General features: G+C 36.1%; 1 protein-coding gene across 3 annotated transcripts in view; it reads left to right on the top strand.

Moving 5' to 3' along the window:
- The window catches only part of DMD (dystrophin), a 743,617-nt gene that overhangs the window by 121,614 nt on the left and 596,454 nt on the right, over nt 1-25,549 (top strand). For all 3 annotated transcript variants that reach the window (XM_058535613.1, XM_058535611.1, XM_058535612.1), the window contains exon 6: nt 13,770-14,002. In XM_058535613.1, coding sequence (XP_058391596.1) covers nt 13,841-14,002 — 162 coding nt within the window. In that variant the 5' untranslated portion in view covers nt 13,770-13,840. The remainder of the gene's footprint in view (nt 1-13,769; nt 14,003-25,549) is intronic.

Here is a 25,549-nt window from a genome sequence, read left to right as displayed (position 1 = left end):
TTTCTCAACCTGTGCATACTAGATATACAATTATTATGCAGAGGCATATAATATTTTTGGGATTTCAAGACACGCTCATAAGATTGTAAACCACTGACGCAGTAAAAAGATTGCTGAATTGGGAATTCAAGGGCCTGGGATCTGATCCGCATATGGTCTCTTGCCAGCTGGGGGCTGGGAGTCTTAGACAAACCATTCAACACTTTGGGCCTTGGTTTCCATAATGGTTCAATGATGGGGTTCTCCCAGATGGGACAGCCTTTAAGAATGCTACCAGATGATTTTAGATGTATAAAGCAAGCAAACTTTTCTGAAAATCTTTTCAAGTTTCTATAACACATGTTTACATGGCATTGAAAATTAAGTTATTGGTAACATTTGTTATAGAATAATTTACTTACTCATTTATATGATTAGGTGATAATAGAATCTGATTCAATAAGCCCTAAAAGATCATTCCTGAAGAGAGACGAATGAAAGAGCCCAGACTTGTTATTGTCTCGCCTATTAAAGTCACCCAATTGTGGTAACCCCAGGTGCCCATTGTCAATAATAAAGATTATCTCTTTCAGCAACGCAGTCTCTGAGTGCTTCAGTCCGTTATGTCCTTCCATTCCATTTTTACCTCAAATTGAATGGGAACATCAAACTCCAAATAGTAAATTGGTTGTACTTTTTCTCTGGGAATTGGCCTTTCTGCCTAGCTATCTGCCTCTGTTTGGGTTCTTATATGTCACAAGTATACTTTATGTATTAAATTCATAGAAATTAATTATTTGTTAATAAGAATAGCTATTGAAATATAACATAATCCTTCCTTTGAGGTAGGACCAAAGTAGGAAAAACAACTGTGGTTGACTTTGTTTTTGTTGTTGTTCTTTCTACCATGTTACAAGGCCAAAGTGAAGTGTTTTACCAGTTTAAAACTATATACATATATGTGTTCCTGAAAAATGCATAATTCCTTTCCCCTCTGTTTTCTCTAATTTGCTAACTCTTAGATAGAAGTTAATGTTGTTTCAATTAGGTTTATTTCTATCAAGTGACTTAGTTTTATACAACAAGCTAGAGATTCTGTAACATAGAATGTAATGAAAAATTTCCCCCTTTATATCCTTTTGTCTTAAAATAATGAGTTAATATAGACTGTAATTTTCACAGTAGAGGAAATATATTTTACTTTTAGTTCTTACCAAAATGTCTTGGGATAAAGGAAACATCAATTTTAAAGATTATTACTTTTCTCCTAATGAAAAAACCAGCGTGATTTTCTATTGTGAACTATGTAATTAACTTTACATTAGAATATTTGAATCTTAAATATAGCTTCATTTTATTTAAAAGGTTATTTTCAAGTAATGTTTTAAAATGCAAAATTTGGTGAAATTCCATATCTTCTATATAAAACATTGCCATCATGGAAAAAGTATCAATATTACTAGGGTTTAAATATGATTTACTGATTTTTTTAAAGGGATTAACATTAACCCTGATCTGATTAAATTTTCCGTTCTTAAGCAGCAAAAATAAGAGGTTCAGAATGAACCGACTCTGCAACAGTACTGCTTCACAGATCTTTTTTTAATAAACAAAGTAAGCTGTGTTCCTACTTCAGAAACCATAAACTGTAGACTCACAGCTTTCCCAAGCTCTCTTGACACTCTTAATTTGAGACCCATTCATCCAAAGGATTAAGACAATGAGATTCAAGTCGTAAGCAATAGCAAGTACATGCATGAAAACTGTCACGCTAATGCTCCCGGGAGTGTTGCCATTTCAATAGCGTGATTTATAACCATTGAATAATGTTTTTATTTGTGATTACCTCTTCTACTTTCAAAAGGAATTTGAGATGGTTTGGTAGGCATGATTTAAAAAAACAAACATCATAATCTTATTTTTGTGCTCGTCACAAGCAATTTTCCCTATGTAATTGGTACTTGTTGCCTACCTTTGATTTTTGGTTCCTATTGTATAGTTGGTAGTTATTGCACTTGTGGGCGTATGGTGTGCTTTTCTACTAGTTAAATGAAAACATGAATTGATTTTGATGGAGCCAGCTTCACTGCTTCAGTTAGTGTGTTTGCCATACCTGCAGTTCATAATGTGGTTACTGACCCAGAACTTGAAAAGCTAGCTCTAGCCCAGCACAATCACTTCAAACCAACAGAAGATAGCGCTTACATTTCCAATGTCATTATGGAGACAGAGTTCAAGACTCCAGTATTGGGATTTCTCAAGCTCTTTGGTGTTTTAGTTATAGGATGTGTTCAGATTTCACTTAGGAAACAGCAACTCAAATGATAAATTGAAACTCAGGTGTAACCAAAGAGTATAAAACTTTTTCTAAGCCCTTAAGCAATAAATATGCCAATCCTTTGCATGCTTTTTTGTCATTTTCCAGAGCATTCAATTGACTATTGAGTTATATAACATGTAATACCAGTAAATAATTAATTATCAATAGTACTATTCCAGGACTGAATGGCTGGAAAGGTTATGTTGCTTTTATGTATTAGAAACAAACTGTTATGTATATAGACTAAAGGGATGCTGTCTTAGACTGGATTCCTTGGAAGCAGTCTCTGAGACAAAAAGTTGCATACAGAAGGTTTATTGAGGAGTATTCTTGGAAGATCCACCTGCAAGGAGGTAAAGGAGGCAGTACTGGGCAGAGAGGTAGGCTGACCCACAATGCAGTTGCTACTGTAGCCTAAGCCAGTCTGACAGGGAGCACTGGACCTAGGTTCATCCTTCAGAGTTGTCTTAAATTGAGGCAGGTGGGCTGGGACTTAGTATCCTTGCACTGACCAAGAGCAGGCCCCAAGGAGAGATGCAGCTGTGATCCATTAGCAGTCATTATTAATAGTATCTGGGGGGTGGATCCATCAACGGCAAAAGAGAACCTAGATGGAGCACCACAGTATCCACCACAGATAGGTATTGGCATATTCTGCTTACCCCACAAAGGTTACAAAGACAATGCAAAGGAAGAGGAGTAATGACAGAAAAATAAATTGGCTGTTTTTTACTGGGCCTTAATGTATCAGAGTCACTGTTATTTATAGGAAAGTCTTTATTTTGATATTCAAAGATCTCTCTTAAATCTTCTTAACCCAGAAAGGAAGGAAAAAAATCCACTTTGCCTGGTCCATGAATTCCTTTCTTTAAAATTGTGGTAAAAAGCACATAACAGTGCTTTTTACTCGGTGGCATAGCAGTTAAGTTCACACGCTCCACTTCAGTGGCCTGGGGTTCACAGGTTCGGATTCCAGGTGTGGACCGACGCACTGCTCGTCAAGCCATGCTGTGGTGGTGTCCCACATATAAAGTAGAGGAAGATGGCCACGGATGTTAGCCCAGGGCCAATCTTCCTCAGCAAAAAGAGGAGGATTGGCAATGGATGTTAGCTCAGGGATAATCTTCCTCACCAAAAAAAAAAAAAACAGCACATAACATAAAATTTGCTGTATTAACCATTTTAAAGTATACAGTACAGTAGTGTTAACTATGTGCACATTATTATGCAACAGATCTCTAGAAATTTTTGCATCTTGCAAAACTGAAACTCTATAGCATATGACAGCATTACCTTCTTTTTTAAGGCTGAATAATATTTCATTGTATGCATATACCACATTTTCTTCATCCATTCATCTGTTGATGGACATTTAGGTTGTTTCCACCTCTTGGCTATTATGAATAATGCTGCAATGAACGTGAGTGTGCAAATATCTCTTCAAGGTCCTGTTTCCAATTTGTTTGATATATATTCAGAAGTGGGATTTCTGGGTCATATGGTAATTCTATTTTTAATTTTTTTAGGAACTTCCATACTATTTTCCATAGCAGCTGCACTATTTTACATTCCCACCAACAATGCACAAGGGTTTCAATTTCTCAACATCCTCACCAACACTTATTTGCTCTCTTTTTTTTTTATAACAGCCATTTTAACAGGTGTGAAGTGATATCTCATTATGGTTTTGATTTGCATTTCCCTGATGATTAGTGATGTTGAGCACCTTTTCATGTGCTTGTTGGCCGTTCGTATCTCTTCTTTTGAGAAATGTCTATTCAAGTCCTTTGCAGGTTTTTTAATTGGATTATTTGTTTTTCATGATTCCCTTTTTAATCACTCAACTCAGAGCCTTCCTTCTTAAAATATAGATTGCTTGGAAACTTCCATCTAATTTAGTAGATTTTGATCTTGGAGAAGTATTTTAATTTATCCAAATCTTAGTTTGCTCTCCTATAAATTGGTAGTAATGATGCTCTTCCTGCCCGCACCAGAGTGTTGTGGTGAGGAATCAATGGAGAAAATTACTAAAAAGACACTTTTATACTGTTCAAAGTTCTATACAAATGTAAGGTATTGTTATGAATTCAGGCCAAAAGAATCTACATTTTAAGACTACTTAATACTGCTTCATTTATGTTGGAGCTAATGTTTCCTCTGTCTTTGTTCTGCCTGATGAAACTCTAGACTGAAACTCTGATGAAGCAATCTCTTTCTTTCTTTCTTTTTCTTTCTTTCTTCTTCTTTCTCTCTCTTACTCTCTCTCTCTCTCTCTCTCCCCATTCCTTAAGGACTCTGCTTACTACATTGTGCCTCATTCTAACCTTGATAACAGCAGCAAATGTTGGTTGAGACTTGACTATGTGTCAGACATTGCACTGGGTTTGATGAGGAAGAAAAAGGTGAATCTGATTCCTACCTCACGTAGCTTACCTCATCTCATGGGTGAGGCTTGTGAGGGCCTGGCACATATATAACAACTTTAAAAATTCATTACTTGTTATTTTGCTGCTTAGGGTAAAAATGCAGCTTACTCAAATAAATATGAGACTCATTTAGACTGAATTCTGTAGAGAACACTGCTTACCTGGTTTTGCTCATTCTTAACTTCAGAATCTTATCTCTAATATTCAGGTAGGAGTAGTTCTGTTAAAAACAAACAAACAAACAAGCAACAGATTGGATTCTTCAGGAATTTTTTAAGGTGCTAAAATTTTAGGAAGAATGGCAATACATTTTCTGTAATGAGAACTATATAATGTTCTCTAGCTGGTTATACCCAAATGGATATATAGATTTTATTCTGATACCAGTTTTGGAATTGGTGATCATCCTTCATGAATAGCATGGTCTTTATTATGGTCTAATTTGGCTTTTCTCCTCTTGTCTTCTGCACTGGGCTACCTGTTTCATGGCTTTCATTTTTACATTCTCTACTTTGCTTATTTGCAAAGTTATAAGTGCACTAACAATGAATTTCTACTGCTAAAGGCATTGCTTTTCAAATATCCTGTAAAATGCTAGCTGCCTGATTTACAGGCATCATAGAATGACTACATGCATCTTCAGTTCTCCGTCTTTCACACTTGAACTTGAAGACTATTTCTTTCCTAGCTGTGTTCTGTTTGCTGGATCACCATTTGTTTTATTTCTGCAGCAATGGGAGGGGCATTTTAAATCTTGTTTTGGATGTAAGTCTTTACTAGGTAAAAATTGATGCTCTATCAGTTACCTGTTGCTGTGTAACAAGCTACTCCCAAATGTAGTGGCTTAAAATAAGAATCATTTATTTAGCTCACGATTTTTGGGGTCTGCTTTGAGCTGGGCTTATCTAGGTGATTCGTTTGCTGGTCTCAGGTGGGCTCATTCATGTATTCATGGTCAGCTGGTAGTTGATGGCCTCACTCATGTGTCTGCCACTTGGTTATTAGATGAGGCAATGGGTGTCTCATCTAATGGTATAGATAGATACCTATGATATGATAACGATAGAGCCACTTGCCTATCACTATTCAGTAGGCTAGCATAGCTCACATAGTAAAAAGGTTCCAAGCACAGCCCAATGCCCAAGCATTTCTCAAGACTTTGCTTGTGTCATGTTTACTAATATGCCATTGGCCAAAACAAGTTGCTTGGCCAACCCATATTCAAGGAGTGGAGAAATATACTACAGCTCTTGGTGGGAGGATCTGGAATATCTCCTTACAAGGGTGTGGATGCAGGAAGGGAAAGAATTTGTGGACATTTACCCTCTATCAGAGATGCTTTCATTTTTATCACCAAGACAATTCCTGTGTAATATTATTCAGTATTCCGTGGTAGCTATAGCTTCCAGTGTTTACTGTTTCTTCAGTACCTGCCCAATATCGTGTAGATCAGAAAAGCACTTAACAATTTCACTTAACCTATACTTCTGGGGTATAAGAGAGTATAAACTTGAACAGGCATAAAGGATGTCCAGTACAGATGCTAAGTATATAAACCATACACACACACATGGGGCGGGCGTGGGGGTGGGGAGAGACTGAGAGAGAGAAAAATTGAAAACCCTTTCCATCAGTGGTTCTCAACCAGAGGCAATTTTTTCCCCCTCAGGGGACATTTGATAATGTCTGGAAACATGTTTGGTTGTCACAACTGGGAAGGTGCTCTGGCCAATGATACTGATAAATATTCTACAATGCACGGGACAACCACCCACACCAAAGAATTATCCGTGCTAAAATGTCAATAGCACTGAGGTTGAGAAACCCTGCTTTTTATTGAGTGCATGTAGGAAGAATTCATATACAGGTGTACTTTGGAGATATTGCAGGTTCAGTTCCAGATCACCGCAATAAAGCAAATATCACAATAAAGTGAGTCACACGAATTTTTTGGTTTCCTAGTCCACATAAAAGTTATATTTACGCTATATGTAGTCTATTAAGTGTGCAATAGCATTATGTCTAAAAAACCAATGTGTATACCTTAATTAAAAAATACTTTATTGCTAAAAAATGCTACCATCATCTGAACCTTCAGCGAGTCATACCTTTTTGCGACTCCTAAGGAGGGTCTTCTAAAAAGCGCAATATCGGCAAAGCGCAGTAAAGCAAAGTGGAATAAAATGCGATATGCCCATAATGTGAGTTACAGAAGGGCACTTAGAAAATGCAAACTAAAAAAGGAAAAGACGAGAGTTATTTCTGTCTTCAAGTTAGTGAAGGAAGGGTGCATGTTTGGGTGAAGTCAGGTTGGAGATCTTCCTCAAGAATAATATTTAACTTGTGGGAGGAAGCCGGATGCACATGATCGCTATAATCCATATTTTTATGGCTAGTTCAAGACGATCTTCTCTCCATAATTAAAACAGATGTGATATGTATTTTGTGGGTACCATATGTTGTAAACTATAGCTCTTAGAATCAAAAGTATTTGAGTAATTCATAAGTTCTGCATATCGAGTGGGACAAGTAGGAAAAGTATCTGATGATGAGATCATTCTTAGAAATATGTGTAGTAGTTAAGCACACTGTCTTGGCTTTGCCACTTGTTAAAGTGTGATCCTGAGCAAGTTACTTTACCTTTTGGTAAAATGGGAATAATACCTACCCTCAATATTGTTTGGTAAAAATTAAATAAAATAGGACTTATAAATAACCTTGCCTGGCACGTAGGAAACCCTGAGGATATTACGCTGATGCGAGTAGTAGTGGTGGTAATCTCTCTTCCTTCCAAGTAGCAGCAAATATTTCTTCTTTGGATTATATTCTTAGTAGCAGGAAAGAATCCATTAAAAGAAGTAAAGTAACGTCAATGACCTTTAAAAGTCCATGGCTCCCACACCTAACGATTTCTTTTTCTAAAATCCAAAAATACAGTTGCTTTCGTGAGTCCTTGAGTTCCAATTCTCTAGGCCTTGCCCATGTGTAGAACAAGCCCTTATTGTGCTAAAATGTGAATAACTGATGACAGCTGAGTCATATATTTTATTCCTCTTTAGAATTATGAGAAAGAATATAGCCAAAAATAAATGTTTATGGGTTCATAACATTTGTTTCTACTTTTACACCTGTACCTACAGACTACAAATATTTAGAGGGAAGAAGTGAGGTTCTTCCTCGCCTTCACACAATAGATTTTTCTTTTGGAGTCCATACGTGATTTCTAATTTTGTTAAGATGTACTCTCTAACTCTGACATATTTCATTAAGCCACATGCCATCCTTTCAAATATTCTGAAAAATATTCCCCAATGTTGCTTATATGGAGAACAGTTATTTTTTCTATTGGTGATATGGAAGTAGCTGAACGTCTTTCCTATATTTCATGGTATTAAACAGTAATGCAATGTGACCACGTATAGAGAATGATACTTTTTAGATATTTTTGCTAGTAGGAGTCCAATAATTTATCATTTAGTCAGTTAACTGATTTTTCAAATATAAAAGTAAAGAAAACAAGAAAGTTACCCACATTCATACAACAAAGCTAGAAATGGAATATATGCTTCTTCCTTTCTTATCAACCAAAGGAGACCTGTGAATTACAGAAGAACCACGTGTGAATACTTCAAAGGAAGTACGCCAAACACATTGTGTGTGTGTTTTTCAAAAGATTTAGTAGCTCCTTTAAAGCTCTAAGTAAAGCTGTTAGTCTGACTAATCATGTACCCCTGAAACCAATTAAATTTTTAGACTAGAGAAATGTTCTTCAAACACTTTTGAAAAAAATGAGAGTTCCTTCCTAAAGCCAACACCTTTTAATTAACAAAATTTGCAGAGCAAGGCTATGGTTTGCAATAGTATATTACACCTACTGTTATTCATGCTACTATTCTGGTATGCCAAACTCAATTTTTTTCTGCTATTTTGAGCTTGACTTTCTTCTGTCTGCTTAACTATGGAGGGGAAAACACAATTTTTAGTAGAGTTATTTTAACTTTCTAATGAGTGTGTGAGAAACATGTTATGCTACAATCATTTGTAGTCAGACTATACAGGCTTTAGGTGAGTGTGTGTGTACATTTATCTATACATATATATACACACATATATATTATGTGTGTATCTATCTATTTGGCTTAATTATATACATTATGAGACATGTGGTTCTGGCATGAACAGATTAAGCAAGAAAGACACCAGCATCTGTTGCTCGAGGGATGGTTAATAGGGTGACACCATAAGGGACTATCTTCCGTTGTGACCCCACGCTGGAAGAGAGACTTTCTCCAACAGACTTGAGATGAAGAGCCTTGATCTCTGTGGTGGTTAGAGAGGCTGAGATCTGAAGCAGCAATTCCCAGGGCCAATTCCTTGTGACCCTAGACAGTAGCCCGAGGCAGGGCGGATGTCCAGAGAAGCAGATCGGACTGGGAGGGGGCATTAAATGGGGCACAGAGAAAAGGATCCCCGCTGGCTGGAGGGGAAGCCATTCCGCATGCTCCTGAGGGAGGAGAACCTGGAAACCCATCCCAGAACTTTGTGTCTAAGATTCTGTGTAGTTGTTTATATATCCTAACTCCTCACCTGATCAGGATGGTGGGTTGAGAGAACTCTCAACAAATCCTCTTTCCATATTTTAAATTATGGAGTTAACGGAAAACTCCCCTGGAATGACTGAATATCCCTGCCTGACCCTTAGAGTCAAGATTCAGTTGCTCAGTCTGGGCAAAACCACTCAAACTGCCCCCTTACAGATCTGACCAGCCCGCACTTTACCTAATGAGGTGATTTGCTTATGTTTCTAGTAACATGATAGTGGAAAAGAAAGAACCTCATTTGTTCTTTTTAGATAAAAGTAAAGGTATGTGAAAATGCAGGATGAGTCAATGTGGTATACATAATAAGGTAAATGTTCTCAGGACTTCAAAATTTCTCCTTTAAAACATCTTGCTTAATTAAAAAAAAATGAGGAAAAAATACATGGGTGGATCTGGAGGCAAGTCTTTTTAGGAAAAATGAAATATTTCAAATAGCGTTTTAGATAGAATTGGCCCTAATAAAATGTGTGCAGTAGATGGAGATTACCCTCTTTCTACTTTATGTTATGACACTTTATTCTGTAGGAATAAGAATTCCCTAGGAATTCCCAAAGTTTCTAAGTTTAGAATCCAGCTCTCAATTACTATCAGCTCTCCTCTAGCCACATACCAAAAAAAAATCCCGAAACCTAATAATGCTGCAAGATTTTGTTCTTCCTAGTGATAGTTAGCTTTAAGTAATAAAATGTTAAAGACTTCAAAGTGTTTAGGACCCAAAAGAATTGTGTAATTCTATGCCTCGTGTAGAATTTTTAGTTACAAATTTATCCTGGTCCTCCAAAAAAGACAGAAATCTAGAGTTGAGATTTAAAGAGGAAATGAGATTTTTGTCTGAGGAAGGAAGAGTTTTCAAGAAGTGTATGGCGCATAAGGAAGGGCACACAAGTGTGAGATGGCCTGTGCTAATTGGAGAGTGGCCAACAGAGACTGAGGTGTTGGGGAGCATGGGACGAACGGAGGGAGACAAGACCGGAGTGTGAAGTCTGGTTCAAAGAGCACAGAGCCCAGAATGCCATGCTAATGTAAAAAGTGAGTAGCCGATAAACATTGAGCAGCAAAAGGAAAAGGAGAAGAAAAAAAAATCCCCCACACAGTGTACCTACTAACTGTTAAAAGAATGCTAGGAGGTGACTTACATATATCAGTTCATAAAATACTTAGAACAATTCCATGAGATTGGTACTGTTTTCCCCGTTATGCAGGTGAATACTCTGAGGCTCAGAAAAGTTTTGTTTAGCAAGCATGGTATAATCTCTTACCTCAAAATGTCCAAGGTTGTATGTCCAGGAAATGGTAAGGCCAACTGTCTGTGAGAGAAGTACTATTATAATCACCATTTTACAGAGGAGAAAATAGAGATTCAGAGAGGTTAAGTAACCTGCCTAGAGTTACACAGGTAAGAAATGGCAGAGCAAGGATTTAAATCCAACAGTCTGGCCCCAGATAGTCTGTTTTACCATCTCCTTCTTGATCCAGTGTTCTTTTCTGTTTTTTCCTCTTTGATAGAAAAGTGAGGAACAAAAGAGTTGGTTGGTTCTATTTTCTCTCTTTAATATTTTACCTTCCATTGTCTGTCCCAAGCAGTGGCTCTTCTTCTATTATTTTCTTGTTCTGAAAATAGCTAAAATGATCTAAACAGCAAGAACCCCAGCATGTTCTGTGTTCTCGTCTTCGAGCAACCATCCTTAGGGATTTTTTACCTTTTAGCACTCACCATGGGTAGAAGGCCTCTATATTTACTGAAAAGCTCACTGTGCATATGCTTGTTAGTTAGTTTCATTCATTTATTTGGAGGACATCCATTGAGCACCTACTATATTCCAGGACCTGTGCGAGGTGCAGGCGATAGAGCAGTGAGCCAGAGGGACACAGTTGCCCCTCCCTTTCCCACCGGTATAGAGGTGTTTTCAGATGTTGGATGCTGGAGGAGAGGAGACCAGCAATGAACAGCCTGACTGGTCGCTAAACAAGATCATCTGCCCAGGACTGGTGCAGAGATGGCTGCATTACTTGACCTCTCAACCCTCCTCTGAATCTGTGTCAGCTGACCTTGTACCTGGTGATACTTCTTCCTTTTTCCTCCTTGGAGAATTTTGTGATATTATCATCCCTATGTCATTTCTTTGTACTTTTTAATCATCTTGAATCATTCTCTGTTTTTCGGTCTCTGACTGTAGCCTTTGTTTCAGTAGACTTTTTTTTTTCAAATGTGTTTTCCAGAAAACAGTTGAAGTCTAATAATTCTCTGCATTCTCTTTCTTCCCTGTATTGAAATTTAAGATGACGTGATCATGCCCACTTCATTAGGCATTTCTTGTTTATTGGTCAGAAGTAAGTTTAGAGAAAAAAATCTCATTCTTGGTCTCTTTTGAGGGTCAAATTTTCAGTAAGCCAAGTTAAAAAAAAAAAAAAAGGCATTGTCTGACACTTCCCAGAAACTTGAAATCCTTCCAAACTACTGTATGTTGCCCCAGTATCTATTGTGTATCTATTTTGAGAACAATTTGTCCATATTTTTTAGTCAGCCAGGCTTTCTACAGTTAGTTCCTACAATGATATTTTAATTTCTCTCTCTTTTAATGCTCACCCATACATCCTCTCCAGGGATTCAGATTCAGCTCCTCTCTTGGAATCCCTTTTAAGATTTCTAGATCTTGTTGGCTCCCATGCATTGTCCTACCAGCTTGTTGGATCATAAGATGCTATTTCTGCTTCAGATTGTTTCGTTCTTTCTAGAAAGAGCCTCAGAGGAGTGAGATAGCTTCAAGAAACAATTTATTCTTTATCTCCTCAGTATTATTGTCTTTCAGCCATTAATTCTTGGCATTAGTTTTTTTTTCGGACATCTCACTTGTTTTTTTCTTTCTGCCTTGTTCAAGATTATTTCTTCCATCTGTAGGAACCTCTTGTTGTCCCTGGGAAGTTTGAAAGACAGGAGGCATTCCTTTCATCATCTTCTCTAACAAAAAGACAACCTTAAAATTGCAGAAAGTGATACAACCATGAAAAGTATTTTGTGGCCGCCTCAGAGTAGAATGCCAACATGACACATTTTTCTCATGTTCCTAGAGCAATTCCCTTGTTGTCCATGCCTCTCAGGTTTCCCATTGAGATGTTGTCTTTTGCAACTTTCCCTCAAAGCTTCTCTTCTGAACTATACAGTCTGCTATTTCTTTGCTACTGGTCTTCTGGATGTGTAGGCTCCAGACGCCATCACCTATAAACTAGATGACACATTCCTTACCCCTTATCACCCACCTTTGATAACCTAGCTGTCTGTTGGTATTTAGCATTAATTTGCACCAGCAAGTTCAGCCCCCTCCAGTAAATATAGCGCCGCACACAGAACTTTGACTGAGTTTTCCCCAAATATTTCACATATTTCTCCTCCTTATCTCCAACTTCTCACCATATTTGTTCATCACTGTGTTTCTTATTTATCAGGTGTTTATCAAAATTATAATTCCTAACATTATTACCTACCAGTGTCAGGAACTGTGCTAATGTTGTCGTTGTTATTTTTCTGGCCTTGTTCTGTGTACATTTCTTGTATTAGTCATTGAATCTACACAACTGCCCCTATGACATTGATTCTGTCATTATCCCTTCTTTACTGAGGAGAAGACCTGGAGCTTAGAGAGGTTAAGTAACTTACGCAAGGTCACAGAGTTCCTAAGGCAGGGAGAAGGATTCTCTCCCAGGTATTTTTACTCAGGAATTTCCGGTCTTAGCCATTACCATGTGCTATCTTACACTACAGTGTGCAGCACTATTAATATTAATTTAATATTTCTTAATGACTTTGAAACATTGTTCCATATCCAAGTAGAAAAACATTACTAGTCTGATTTTCCAAAAATAATATAGCTTGGGTTTTTTTCACTGCTAGCCACTTTATTACCAGTCTGAAAGAAAAGGGAAAAAAATATGATAAACTGCCCCCAATATAAAATACAGAGCAAAGACAAGAACGTTTCATTGGCTTTGATTTCCCTGGGGTCCAATTCTAAAGTAATTTAAGTCAGAAATAAGATCTTATCCAATCTTTACTTTTGTTTTTCTTTCCTTGAATGAAAAAACTAAGTAAAACTTATTCACCTGGCAAAGTCTGAATACTCTTTTTTCTTTACCAATTCCACGATATATATAATTGTTATTGAGAAGGATTATTTAAATTAATTGTCTAGCCATGAGAATGAGCAAAATCATTCTGAGAGATTTTTAAATGTGTAATAATGAAAAGTTTGAGTCTTTGAATTTTCCTACCATGGAGTACTATGTAAAGTATCCACATTGTTAGGAAAAAACATATAGTGTCTTAAATAATATTTGGCTGAAATTGTTGCCCTTCAATTAAAGTTGTTTTATTGTTACTGAAATTGGCTTCTTAGCTTGTGTTTCTAATTTTTCTTTTTTTCTTTTTTGCAAAAAAAAACATTGTAGCTCCTAGTCAGACTGTTACTCTGGTGACACAACCTGTGGTTACCAAGGAAACTGCCATCTCCAAAGTAGAAATGCCGTCTTCCTTGCTGTTGGAGGTACCTGCTCTGGCAGATTTCAACCGGGCTTGGACAGAACTTACCGACTGGCTGTCTCTACTTGACCAAGTTATAAGATCACAGAGGGTGATGGTGGGTGATCTTGAAGACATCAACGAGATGATCATCAAGCAGAAGGTATGGGGAGAAAAGATAAAAGCTGGCAGAGGTTTTTCTTTAACGTGAAGATTTTCCACAAGTCAGTTCACTCTCCTAGACCATTTCCCACCAATTTTTAGACAGCTTTTCTCTGTCAGCAAACACACAATTCTTTCCACTCTATTCAGCATGAGTATGATCAAGGAAAAAAATTAATGCAATTATCTAAAACAGCCATAAATTACAAAGGAATAATACAAGGAAAAAAGCATAAACCTTACAAGTATAGTTGGCTTAATTAAATTCACTAAACAACTGGTATTTAAAAAATCTATTTAATATCAAATAAGTAGCTCAATTGAGCTGTTTACATTTAAACTGTTTGTTTTGGCACTCTGCAGCCATAATGTATTACAGAATCAAGTGTAATAATCCAGGAATTAGTTATTCACTCTTCTGAGTTGTCTGTGCCAATTTTCCTCCTCCGATGATAAGTATACTTGAAAGTTAGCTATAAATAAAAAAAAGAAAAGTAACAAAACATAATATATTTTAAAATATCTTTGATCTTAAAATTGGTATTTATGCAATGCTATACACAAATAAACATGTTTTTAATACAAAGATTGCATTTCTCAGCCTCATTGGAATCCATTCTGCAAAATTATGACATCAACTAGAAACATAAAGATACATTGATATAAATGTGGTTTACCTAGCTGGAACAAATATATTATATATCTTTACATCTCTGAATGAATAAGAAAAGTAGTTTTGAAAGATTTATACACTATAGTTATTTCACTTGTAAATGATTTTCAAATGTTTTCTAAAGAAGTAATAAATTGTACTAAAGGTATTTGGTTGTTACAGAACTACTTTTTGAAGAAAACAAGGAGTAAGGCAGACAGATTTCTTTTTAAAATGAACTTTAGCAATTCAGTAGGAATAAAAATAATTTGATAGTAAATAACCTGCGTTTAAAGTACCTTGATCTTACACTCAGAGGATCTGAATTCAGTGGTTTTGCTTTGTCATTTGCAAATGACATGATTGTGATCAAATCGTTCTCTGCATGTTGGTTTCCTCCTCTGGGTACACAGAATTCACATTCACATTCACCATATAGTGATGGATATGTGTGTATATAAAGATATGTAAACGTTATATGTATATGTATAATTGGTTTTAGTACTGCTCTATAACAAGTATTAGTAGCCACATTTTTCAGAAAAAGCCATTGAGGCTCATAGATGTCACACTCTAGTAAGTAGCAGAGCAAAGATTCAAATCCAAGTCTATTTGGTTCCTAAGCCTGTGTTCTTACTTAATGTGTATACTGCCTGCCAGTAGTAACTGTAAATGTGGCTACCATTTGGTGATTTACGAGTATTTGTGTATATAGCCTATGTCAGACACTGTGCTCAGCCTTTACAATTGCAATGTGCTGATACATACAGAAACAAGAGGTACATTCCTTCACAATGTCGTACTGAGTTATACCAATACTTCCAGGACTATTACTAACTGGAAGAGATAGTACGTTATAATGTTTAAAGCAGGAGCTTTGGAGTTAGATTGTCTGTTTTCAAAGCTTGGCTCCTCTACTATAGCTGTGTGACCTTGGGTAAGTTATTCAACCTCCCTGAACCTGAGTTTATCTATCTGTACAATGTGGATAATGATACTATCTGCCTTGTAGGTTGTCATGAGGATTAAATCAGGTAGTATATGAGAAATGCTTCCCACATTGCCTTGCTTACTGCAAGTATTTAACTAGTGTTAGTAATTAATATTAGGTTCTACAGCAAACGATGTAAATCTGCCTGCTCATGGCATTTGTGTTGTGCAAACTGTATGTCATATAATAATAATACATGAAAATAAGAGTTCGTTTCCACATCTGCACCCCATTCTGCCCTTGACGTTATGGCCTCCTGTAAAAGCCACTCGATATTAGAGTGGGAGAGAGAGTCCACACTCTCTTGTGAGGGATTTGTGAGCCTGGGCTTTAGGAAAGGCATTGACCTGCTCAATAGTCGTCAGAGTTCTCCAAATCAATTTGTCTTTTTCAGAAAAGACTACTAAGTTGATGCTCTTCAAAGTGATAGTACTTAAATACAGGTCCAAAATTAATTCAGAGAGGAAGTTCAAGTGCCATGTCTGAGGTTACAAAAAGCCAGGATTTGTAAATGTCATATATATCTCTCTCTAATCTCCCTTCTCTTGCTTAATACTGGGATGCTTTTCTTGCTTCCTCCTCTCATATTAAAAAAAATAATTTATAAAGACATTGTCAGTTTTTGCATTTTATGGCTTCAATCACTAAATGGTCAGTATAATGACCCTAAATAAACATTAAACAAATGTGTGTGTGTGGAGGGGGACAAGAAAAAGAGGTAAGTTTGGGGAAGTATCTATTATAGTACCAGGAAATAAATATTTCCTCTATGTAAAGATTTAAATAAAACAATCCTAACTTTAATGTTTGAGGTGTGAGAAATGAGGTTATATTCCAAAAAGGCTTTATAAACTATAAAACACTATCAATGCCTATTTATTTATATATTCTTTTAACAAATTTTTATTGAGCTACTACTAAGTGCCTGGGAAATACAGAGTTGGACAAGATAGGAATGCACAGATTAAAGAAGAGGAAGGGGAAAAGCAATAATAGCACTATGATAGAAATAAATTTCAGGATAATACCTAGCATATATTGAGCACTAATGATATGCAATCACTGGTCTAAGTACTTCACATGTATTACTTCATGCTCACAACAACACTTGAGATTGATACTAAAGCACAGTAAGGTTAAATGACCTGCCCAAGGTCAAGTAGTGAAGAGAGCAATGGGATTTGAAACTAAGCAGTCTGCTTGCAGAGTCCACACCCTTAACCACCATGGTTTTCTGCTTCCCTTGGTATGCTTGAGTGACACTCTAGGGACTTACGTCAGAGAGAGGACATCTAACTAAGCCAGAGAAGAGAGCAGATATCAGGAAAAACTTCTCAAAGAAAATAAAACTTAAGCCAAGCCTTAAAGAACAAGTTGAAATTAACCAGGTAGATAAAATGAGAAAGGCAATCCTGGCAGAGGGAACCAACTGTACTTTTCACTGATGTGGAAAACAGCATAGTATATTATAGAAATTGTGATTCCATATGGCTGAAATTAAGGGGATAAGAAAGAAATTGATGAGGTTGAATAGAGAGGAGTTGGGTTAAAAAATGTGTCCTTGCCAGACTAAGGAGTTTTGATTATGGCCTGCAGTCAGTGGCAACCTTAAAGGATTTTAAACACAGAAGTATATAAAATCATCAATTTTAGTTTAGTTGTATATCATTTAGGATTCTCTCGATGCAAGCAGCAGAAAATATCCCCTGATTAAATCAAGCAGAAAGTAAATAGACTGGAATTAGCATGATAACGGAAAAAGGCTTAGAAAAAGAAAAGGGATCTGAGTATGCCTGGGCGTCTAGTTAGCAGGAACTACTTGTGTCTCTTTGTGATCCTCTTTTTTCTCCATATTGTGTGTAACTGTTCAAAATTTAAAGTCCTGGGAGAGGAAATCCAGCTGACCTTGCTTGGGCCACACACCTATCTCTTAGCTAGAAGAGAGCAGAATATTTTCATTTAAAACCTTATCCTTCCAAAGCCCCTCGAAATGAGGGAGCAGTAATTCCCCCCCCCAAGAAATTGACGTCTGTTAAAATTTGAAGATGGAAAGGATGCTGAGCAGCCAATAAGCAATAAATATCCACCAAACTCAAGCAAGAATAACTAGAATAGGGTGGAGGACAGAGCAAATAAAGGAGATTTTCAGAGAGTGATTATCATGATCTAAGTGATATGTTTATCTATTTCAACACTGCAATATAGATATCTGAAATAAAGACCATTTATGCCTCCAGACCTAAATATAAGTTTGTTTGACCCTCACACATACACTAATTGGTTCTCAATAAATGTAGCTTGCTTGATAGATAATGTGAATGAAATGTGATAAGCTTCGTTTTTAACAGGGATTGGAGTTGGGAATTGTAGCTGTGAATCATCAGAAGTTAGGTAAGATGATGTAACAAAACATTTTATGAGTCTAAGAGAACTTAGTTTTGAATTTATGAAGTTCAGATCAAATGTTAGGCATCCAATGATTGAAATATTATCTCCAGAAAGCGAGTAAGGACATGGCATTTGAATAAGCTAGCTTTTCATAGTTCTAGACCTTGAATTCAAAATCACATATTTGGTTTTATTTCAATAAATTAAGTTCTTATTTTAGAAAATAGGAGGCTGCTACCATTTTGAAATGAAAATAATTTTTACTAAGTGAATTATATTAAGTAAAAAATGGAAGTTATAATTGCAACTATAATTTTCTAAAAGATTGTAAAATGTAGCCATTTAAAAAATTAAGCAACTTGACTGCTTAATTTTAGAGAGTAAAAAGTATACCATTAAATTGTAGAAAAATAGAGATGTGAAATATGAAAATTAAGCCTTTAAAAGTAAGACTCGATCGTATAAACCATTATGACACCAATAAAAAAAAAGTAAACTCTAAGTTTATTTTGAAGCTCAAGTTTACTTTCTAAAATTGTGAATTAATAGCAGAAGATGATTTGTAATTTATAGTTTAGTGTCAGAGAAATCTGATAAAAATTGCTTTTCCTATTTCATCACGTGTTTAAGTAAAATTGCTCTGAAAAAAAAGTGTTTTGACAATTATTCACAGTTTTCTTTTACTGACATAATCTATCAAATGAAGGGGAAAATATGTCTAGAGTTTTCCCTGAAAGTGATGATTAAATATGACCCTTAGGACAAGGAAGGTGGGAAAGACAGAGGGGGAGGAGGGACCAGGGAAGGAAAGAATGGAAGGAGGGGGGAAAAGGAGAAGGGAAGAGGAGGGAAGGAAGAAAGGAAGGAAGAAATATTAGAGAGGAAAAAAAAGGAGGAAAGGAGAAATCCAGAAAAGGGCTGGAGGGTGGGAGAGAGAGAGAGAGGTTGGGAAGATAGAAGGCTGACCAATTTGGGGAGAGGTTTGTGCAGGGGAGAACTGTGTTGCTATCAACAGATAAGATTTACGTGGCCATATGATATCGTTATTTTTTTACTACTGGTGTCTGGTTGCCTGTGCTAAATAAATTATAGTCTTTTTTCAAGCCATTTAGGCCAGGTGTTCAGGGTAGTTCACCACTAAATCTGAACCACAGGCGCTTGAATAAAGAATTGAATCGGCAAAGGAGTTTTATCCTTTAATAAGATCTCTCCAGGTTGGAGTTGAGACGAATTGGTCAATCTGGACAAGATTCATTTTTAACTACACGTTACACTGCTACCTGCAATATTTCATTATCCAAAGATTGAATAAGCAGTTTGAGTGAGTACAGTGTATATTTAAATGGGCAATAATTACTTGGATGTGTTTAATTTCTTTTATTGTTAAGGTCAAAGTCTTTAATAAAATTTCTATGATTATTTTTTAAACTCGGGCTATATCCACACAAAGAGCAGTTGAATGGCTCCAGAATCATTCTGATTATAGCTTTTGTTGAATAAATTCAACCGCAATCTGATGACAAAAGAACCTGTCTAGCTTGGACCTAGAAGAACTGGTGGAACAATGTGGGGAAAAAGTGGCATCGATTGTTTCAACTAAAAACAAAACAGAAAAATGTCTCTTGGTGTTATTCTATTGCCATGATCATAGCAGAAAAGTGGGTATTACAAATGGTTTCCCTTATTCAACAAATGAGAAAAGTTACAGACAATATAGTTAATTGACCTAAGGTCACTTAGTGAATGTAATAGTTCTAATGTAAATCCAGACTTCTTGGGAATAGATAGTGTTTCTTACTTCTTTTTCTTTTTCTATGACTCCCCCGCACACACACACTTCTTCAACATCTCATTTCTCCACCAAAATTGTAACAAAACAAACGAAACCCAGTTAATTTCCATGGGTATCCAACAGATTTCACAAGTTGGATGACAGTCATCTTAGGATGAGGAGGTTGATTATTCTATTTTTCTCTTTTATCAAACAGCCATCCAGCCGTCATCTCATCTGTTCATTTCTGCACAACCTTGTTTAAGAAACACCACACCAGAGTGTGTTGTCTTTCCATATATAGAAGATATGTGTTGCATTCTACAAAGAATAATGTTGTAATATGTTTGGCTGAAGATATTTGCAAATTTTGAACTGCAATTATCTTCTGATAAATGTACAGTCTCCTGAGAAAGCTCATCACTCTGTGGATCACTGCCCCACATGCATACGGTCTTCTTTCCTTACCTAATGAGAACCAAATTCTCTATTATCTTCACTGATGGATGTAAAGATATATCAATGTCATTAATATGACTTACACTCTGTAGTCATGACAAAATAAGTTCCCCTTAACTGCTAAGGTCATAGAGCTGCAAACACACAAAAAAATCCAATTTTCAAAGTCTCATAACCTTTTTATGGAAAATGATACCATACACTTTTTTTTACTTACAAATAAACATAAGCTTTACCAAATCACATGTTTCAAAGTCTATGAATGGAAATGCATATCTTACTACATTTCAATTCAACTCACTGTAAAATTTTCTGTCAAAACCTTATCAAGTAAAACTGAACCATGATATTTACATGATTTCTGATAAAAGCCAGTGTACTGCGTTTTCAGTGAAATACCAGTGGGATTCTGATAAGGAAGTTTATGTTTCTCATTGTTTTTAAATACTGAATTCTATTTACAAATTTCCTTGCTTGGGTCTAGATAGGGGTTCCTTTCTATGAAATGGCTTTTATTACTTTCATAAAATACCTAAAATCTGAGATCTTCTCTAACTTTTATAAGAAAGCTATATAGGGCTGGCCCCGTGGCTTGGCTGTTAAGTGCGCGCGCTCCGCTGCTGGCGGCCCTGGTTCGGATCCCGGGCGCGCACCGACGCACCATTTCTCTGGCCGTGCTGAGGCCGCGTCCCACATACAGCAACTAGAAGGATGTGCAGCTATGACATACAACTATCTACTGGGGCTTTGGGGGGAAAATAAATAAATTAAATTAAATTTAAAAGAAAAAAAAGAAAACAATATAAGTATTCAATGTCTCTTAGTCTCTTTTGAAAGCTATGTAATGTTATTAACGCTAAATATCATCACCTGCTCTTTGGGCTCTTTATTTCACCATAATTTGGGGTACTTGAAGTCTATAATTGAAGTTACAGTGTGTTATAATGTAAGTTCTTCTTCGTATTACCCTTAATGTTAGGGTAATGTTAGGTAATGTTAATGTTAGGTGCATGGTTCTTTGTTTATTCATTCCTTAGTTCAACAAATTGTCGTTAAAAACCGTGTTACAAAGTGTGTTAAAGGCAGGTAGGGGACTATTAGGAAATGATGTTGGAAAGAAATAGTGGAGTAAGAGTTTGGATTTAAATTTGATTTCCTATGTATGTTAGTGAATAATTGAGAATGAGGTAAAGCAATGATCACACATCGCTATTAGTAAGTGTTTTTGTACTTTATCCACTCTTTTCTGTATATGATTACTTATGTTAAAGTGATAAATATGTATACATGTTATTAACATACATATAAAGTAGATTTTTTTTTATAATTTTTTATTTATTCATTTTTTTCCCCCAAAGCCCCAGTAGATAGTTGTATGTCATAGTTGCACATCCTTCTAGTTGCTGTATATGGGACGTGGCCTCAGCATGGCCGGAGAAGCCGTGCGTCGGGCGCGCCCGGGATCCGAACTCAGGCTGCCAGTAGCAGAGCGCACGCACTCAACCGCCAAGCCACGAGGCCGGCCCTAAAGTAGATATTTTTAATAGTCTGCAATGAAAATAAATACTCCTAATACTTTCTTTTCTCCCTCAAATACCTACTTTGGAGACCCCTGAGTTACAATGTCATGCAGATTCATTAGGAATATAACGACTACCTTTTAGGAGCTTTTCATGTATCTGTTACTTATTAAACACTTGTGGTGAAAGATATCATTGTTATCTGCTCTTGAGGATTAAAAATAAGAATATAGGCTTCAATTTTAGAGTGTATCTTCTGTGAAGGAAGCATATGGTGGTTTCAATCATATACATATTAGAATGAATCAATCAATCAATCATTTATTTTCTTCCTCTTAATATGTGCCTGCCTTTCTCATACAGAAGAAAATTAAGCTAGACTTCTCTTTCCAGGTGTCTTGTTAATTTTTATTCAGTAATCTGTAGGAGAAAATTTATTTTTGCATGATATATTCTCATGTTTTAAAATTTCATAAACCAATCTAATTGATCAGTAAATTTCCAAGGTGCTCATAGCTGCATTGTTTTTGAGAGAGAAGCACTAGGATTTGACCACGTTCTTGTGCTCTTTTATGAATTCACTGAAAATAATACCAGGGTTTCTAGAGTGATTTGAGTCAATTCTTTATTAAATTCATAAAAATCACTTTGAATATAATCTTATTAATTCATAAATCCTTCCAGATTCCTTTATCTTTATATTTCACACTCTGTGTAAACAAGTAGTATCATATTCAAGAATTTTGTATTTTCTATAATTTTTTCAAGGAAAGAATATCTTCTATATTACTCATCTCAATAATAGAAATGCTCTGATTTACCTGACATATTCTCCCTTCAATTATGGAAGTAGAATAAATTTTGTAATGATAGACTTTACCCTCCCCTCAAAACTGATTTAATCTGTGTTCAGCTGTATGATTATTTTTAAACCTTCCAACTAGAAATAAGAAAAAGTAAAGCCATGGGGAAGGTTTGGGGAAGAAGTATATAGATAAATCTCTACTTAAGAAAGTGGAGAGACGAGAATAATTTACAGTTAACTCCTTCATCCTTTTTTTTCCCCTAAAACTAAAAGAACTAGATTGTGGTGAGAGGAAAACTAATCTGTAGGAACTCTGTTGAGGCTATGCTTTTCTGTCATATCATATTATATGAAAATCATAAAAAGCTGCCACAGACAGAACCCTAAATGCCCTTTGAGAATTGGACATAAAAATCAAACTGCCACTTTACCACACTTACCCAAGTTTGATTTTATTTTTTTTAAGTTATATAATAGGTGTTAGGCACTGGAAGAGGACAGTTATTGGGGGCAGATAATAGCAGTTGGAAAGTGCAAGCAGGCAAGAAGCTATATATAATGAGATTTTACAGTAAAATTGTTCTCTAAATCAAAATGAGGATGTCTGTTATTTTTAGCATTAGGAAACTTTTTAGATGAAAACCATGCAGCCATTTCAAGGTGTGACTTCTAACCAAATCCAATTATGAAGTTACCACACCAATGACTCAGGGTTCCTTCACACTCCTTAAAGTTGATTATAATGATTAGAAATGTAGAGTTGACTGGTTTGTCAGAGCATTGAAGCCTTTGAGATCTATCCCTGCCTTCCCTGAGAAATTTGTTTTGATAACTCCAATCTGTATTGGTCTTTGTAATTAGTGATTCACTGCAAAATTATTTTGTCCATTAACTATATATTTTCTTGTAAAGCTGCTTCTATTGTCTTCAGTTTCCCTTTTAAAATATTTATTGTCATTTGACTTTTTACTTTTTTATATTTTAGCCCTTGAAATGAATTTAAATTTCCTTAAAGGCAAGCATAGTATTCTGTTTGCTATAGCAGCTAAGGACATACAAGGTGTTTTATAAATATTGTTGATTTACTTTATCTTCATGGATGACTAGGTTTACTTAGCATTTGGAATTTAACAATCTGTTATTGAGCCATATGCATATTTATGTTTATTTTAACTTTTAAATGCAGCATGATTTATGTCTGTTTTTGGTCAGTGATGAATGAAAGGCTCCTGGGAATTAAATTTACCACATCAAGCAAAAACAATTATAGTTTTAGACTCTAAGAATTTTAGAAATTAAAGACTCTTTTTTTCCAGTTAATACTGTTAGGATTGTGTTTGGCGGCCTGTGACAAGATCCTCACTACAATAGCTTATCCAGATAGGAATTTATTTTTCTCATTTAGCAAGACCTCCAGAATTACGTGTTCCAGGGTAGGTTCAGCAGCCACGAAATCAGGTGTCCCAGCTCCTTCTTTAGCCGTCCCCAGCCATCCCCGACATGTGGCTCTCATTCCTCCCTGTGGTCTCAAGATGACTACGCTGCCTCTGAGCACTATGTCTGTGTTTCAAAGTGGAGAAAGGGGAAATGAGAAGGTAAATGTGTGTGCCAGGTGTGTCAGCTCCTGTTTATAAGGAAAACAAAAGCTCTTCTGGCAGTCACATGTAGAAGATGTCTACTTTCACGGCATTGACCAGAAATGTGTCATGTCACATGACCACTCCTAGCTTCAAGGGATCCTGGGATGATAGAGTATTTTAAATGACTAAGTGTGTTTCTTTCTTTATAATTCAGAATAAAAGTGGTGACCTAATCCTAAAACTGCTATTCTGAGCAAAATTTGGATTCTTTTAGTTAAGATGGAAAGAATGGATAGTGAGTAGGCAACTAGCTATGCCTGACAAGATACTCTAAACTAATGCATATTTTTCTCCTTTAGACTTAAGTAGCTTTTAATTAGCTAAAAATGATGCAATTGTTTTCCTGTCTTCTTAGTTCTCTCATCACAGAGATGGAATGAGGCTGTGAATGTAAAGAATAACCCTAGTACTACAGTAGACATCAATTATTTTACTTTACAATCATACCGTACAAAGATCACTGAAAACAGTGTAAGTTAAGTGGGAAATTCAAATATATTGTGTTTATATTTCCTCTATTCTCAAGGAGTAACGTTTCCTTTTTTTGAGGAAGATTGGCCCTGTGCTAACATCTATTGCCAATCTTCCTCTTTTTCTTTTTTCTCCCCAAAGCCCCTGTACATAGTTGTATATCACAGTTATAGAGTTGTAGCTCTTCTATGTGGGATACCCCCTCAGCATGGCTTGATGAGCAGTGAGTAGGTCCGTGCCCAGGATCTGAACCCCGGGCTGCCGAAGTGGAGCGTGTGAACTTAACCACTATGCCACCGGGCCAGCCCTCAAGGAGTAACTTTTAATTAACCGCATGTGTTGTCTATAATTCTCTAAATCTTCACAGTCCAGTATAATAGCCACTAGCCACATGTGGCTATTTAAATTTAAATTAATTAAAACTTAAAATCACTTCTTTGGTTGCACTAGCCCCATTTCAAATGTTCAATAACCACATCTGACTAGTGACTACCATATTGGACAGCATAGATATAGAACATTTCCATCACTGCAGGAAGTACTATTGGACAGCGCTGTTCTAAACAGCTATGACACACACGTTCTCTGTTTACTTTTATTTCAGATATCAATGAAATAAAATTAAGGAAAAATTATATTATTCATTTCCATCTTTTTGCCTCTGAATATTTTTAAATTGGAGAAAGAGAAAGCAGTCACTTTCATAATAGCTTAAACAGCCTCACAAATTCAGAAAAGGTCCATTAGCATCAATATACATAGAATTAGGTCATCAGTTTTCGTATTCTGAATTATTAAGACCCAAACACGCCCATGGAGTTCAAGGAAAAATATAAGCAATTAAAGATTAC

The sequence above is a fragment of the Diceros bicornis genome, chromosome X (genome assembly GCF_020826845.1).
Source record: "Diceros bicornis minor isolate mBicDic1 chromosome X, mDicBic1.mat.cur, whole genome shotgun sequence".
Classification (NCBI taxonomy): Eukaryota; Metazoa; Chordata; class Mammalia; order Perissodactyla; family Rhinocerotidae; genus Diceros; species Diceros bicornis.
The sequence above is the reverse complement of the archived record's forward strand: the minus strand, read 5'-3'. Positions and strand labels throughout refer to the sequence as shown.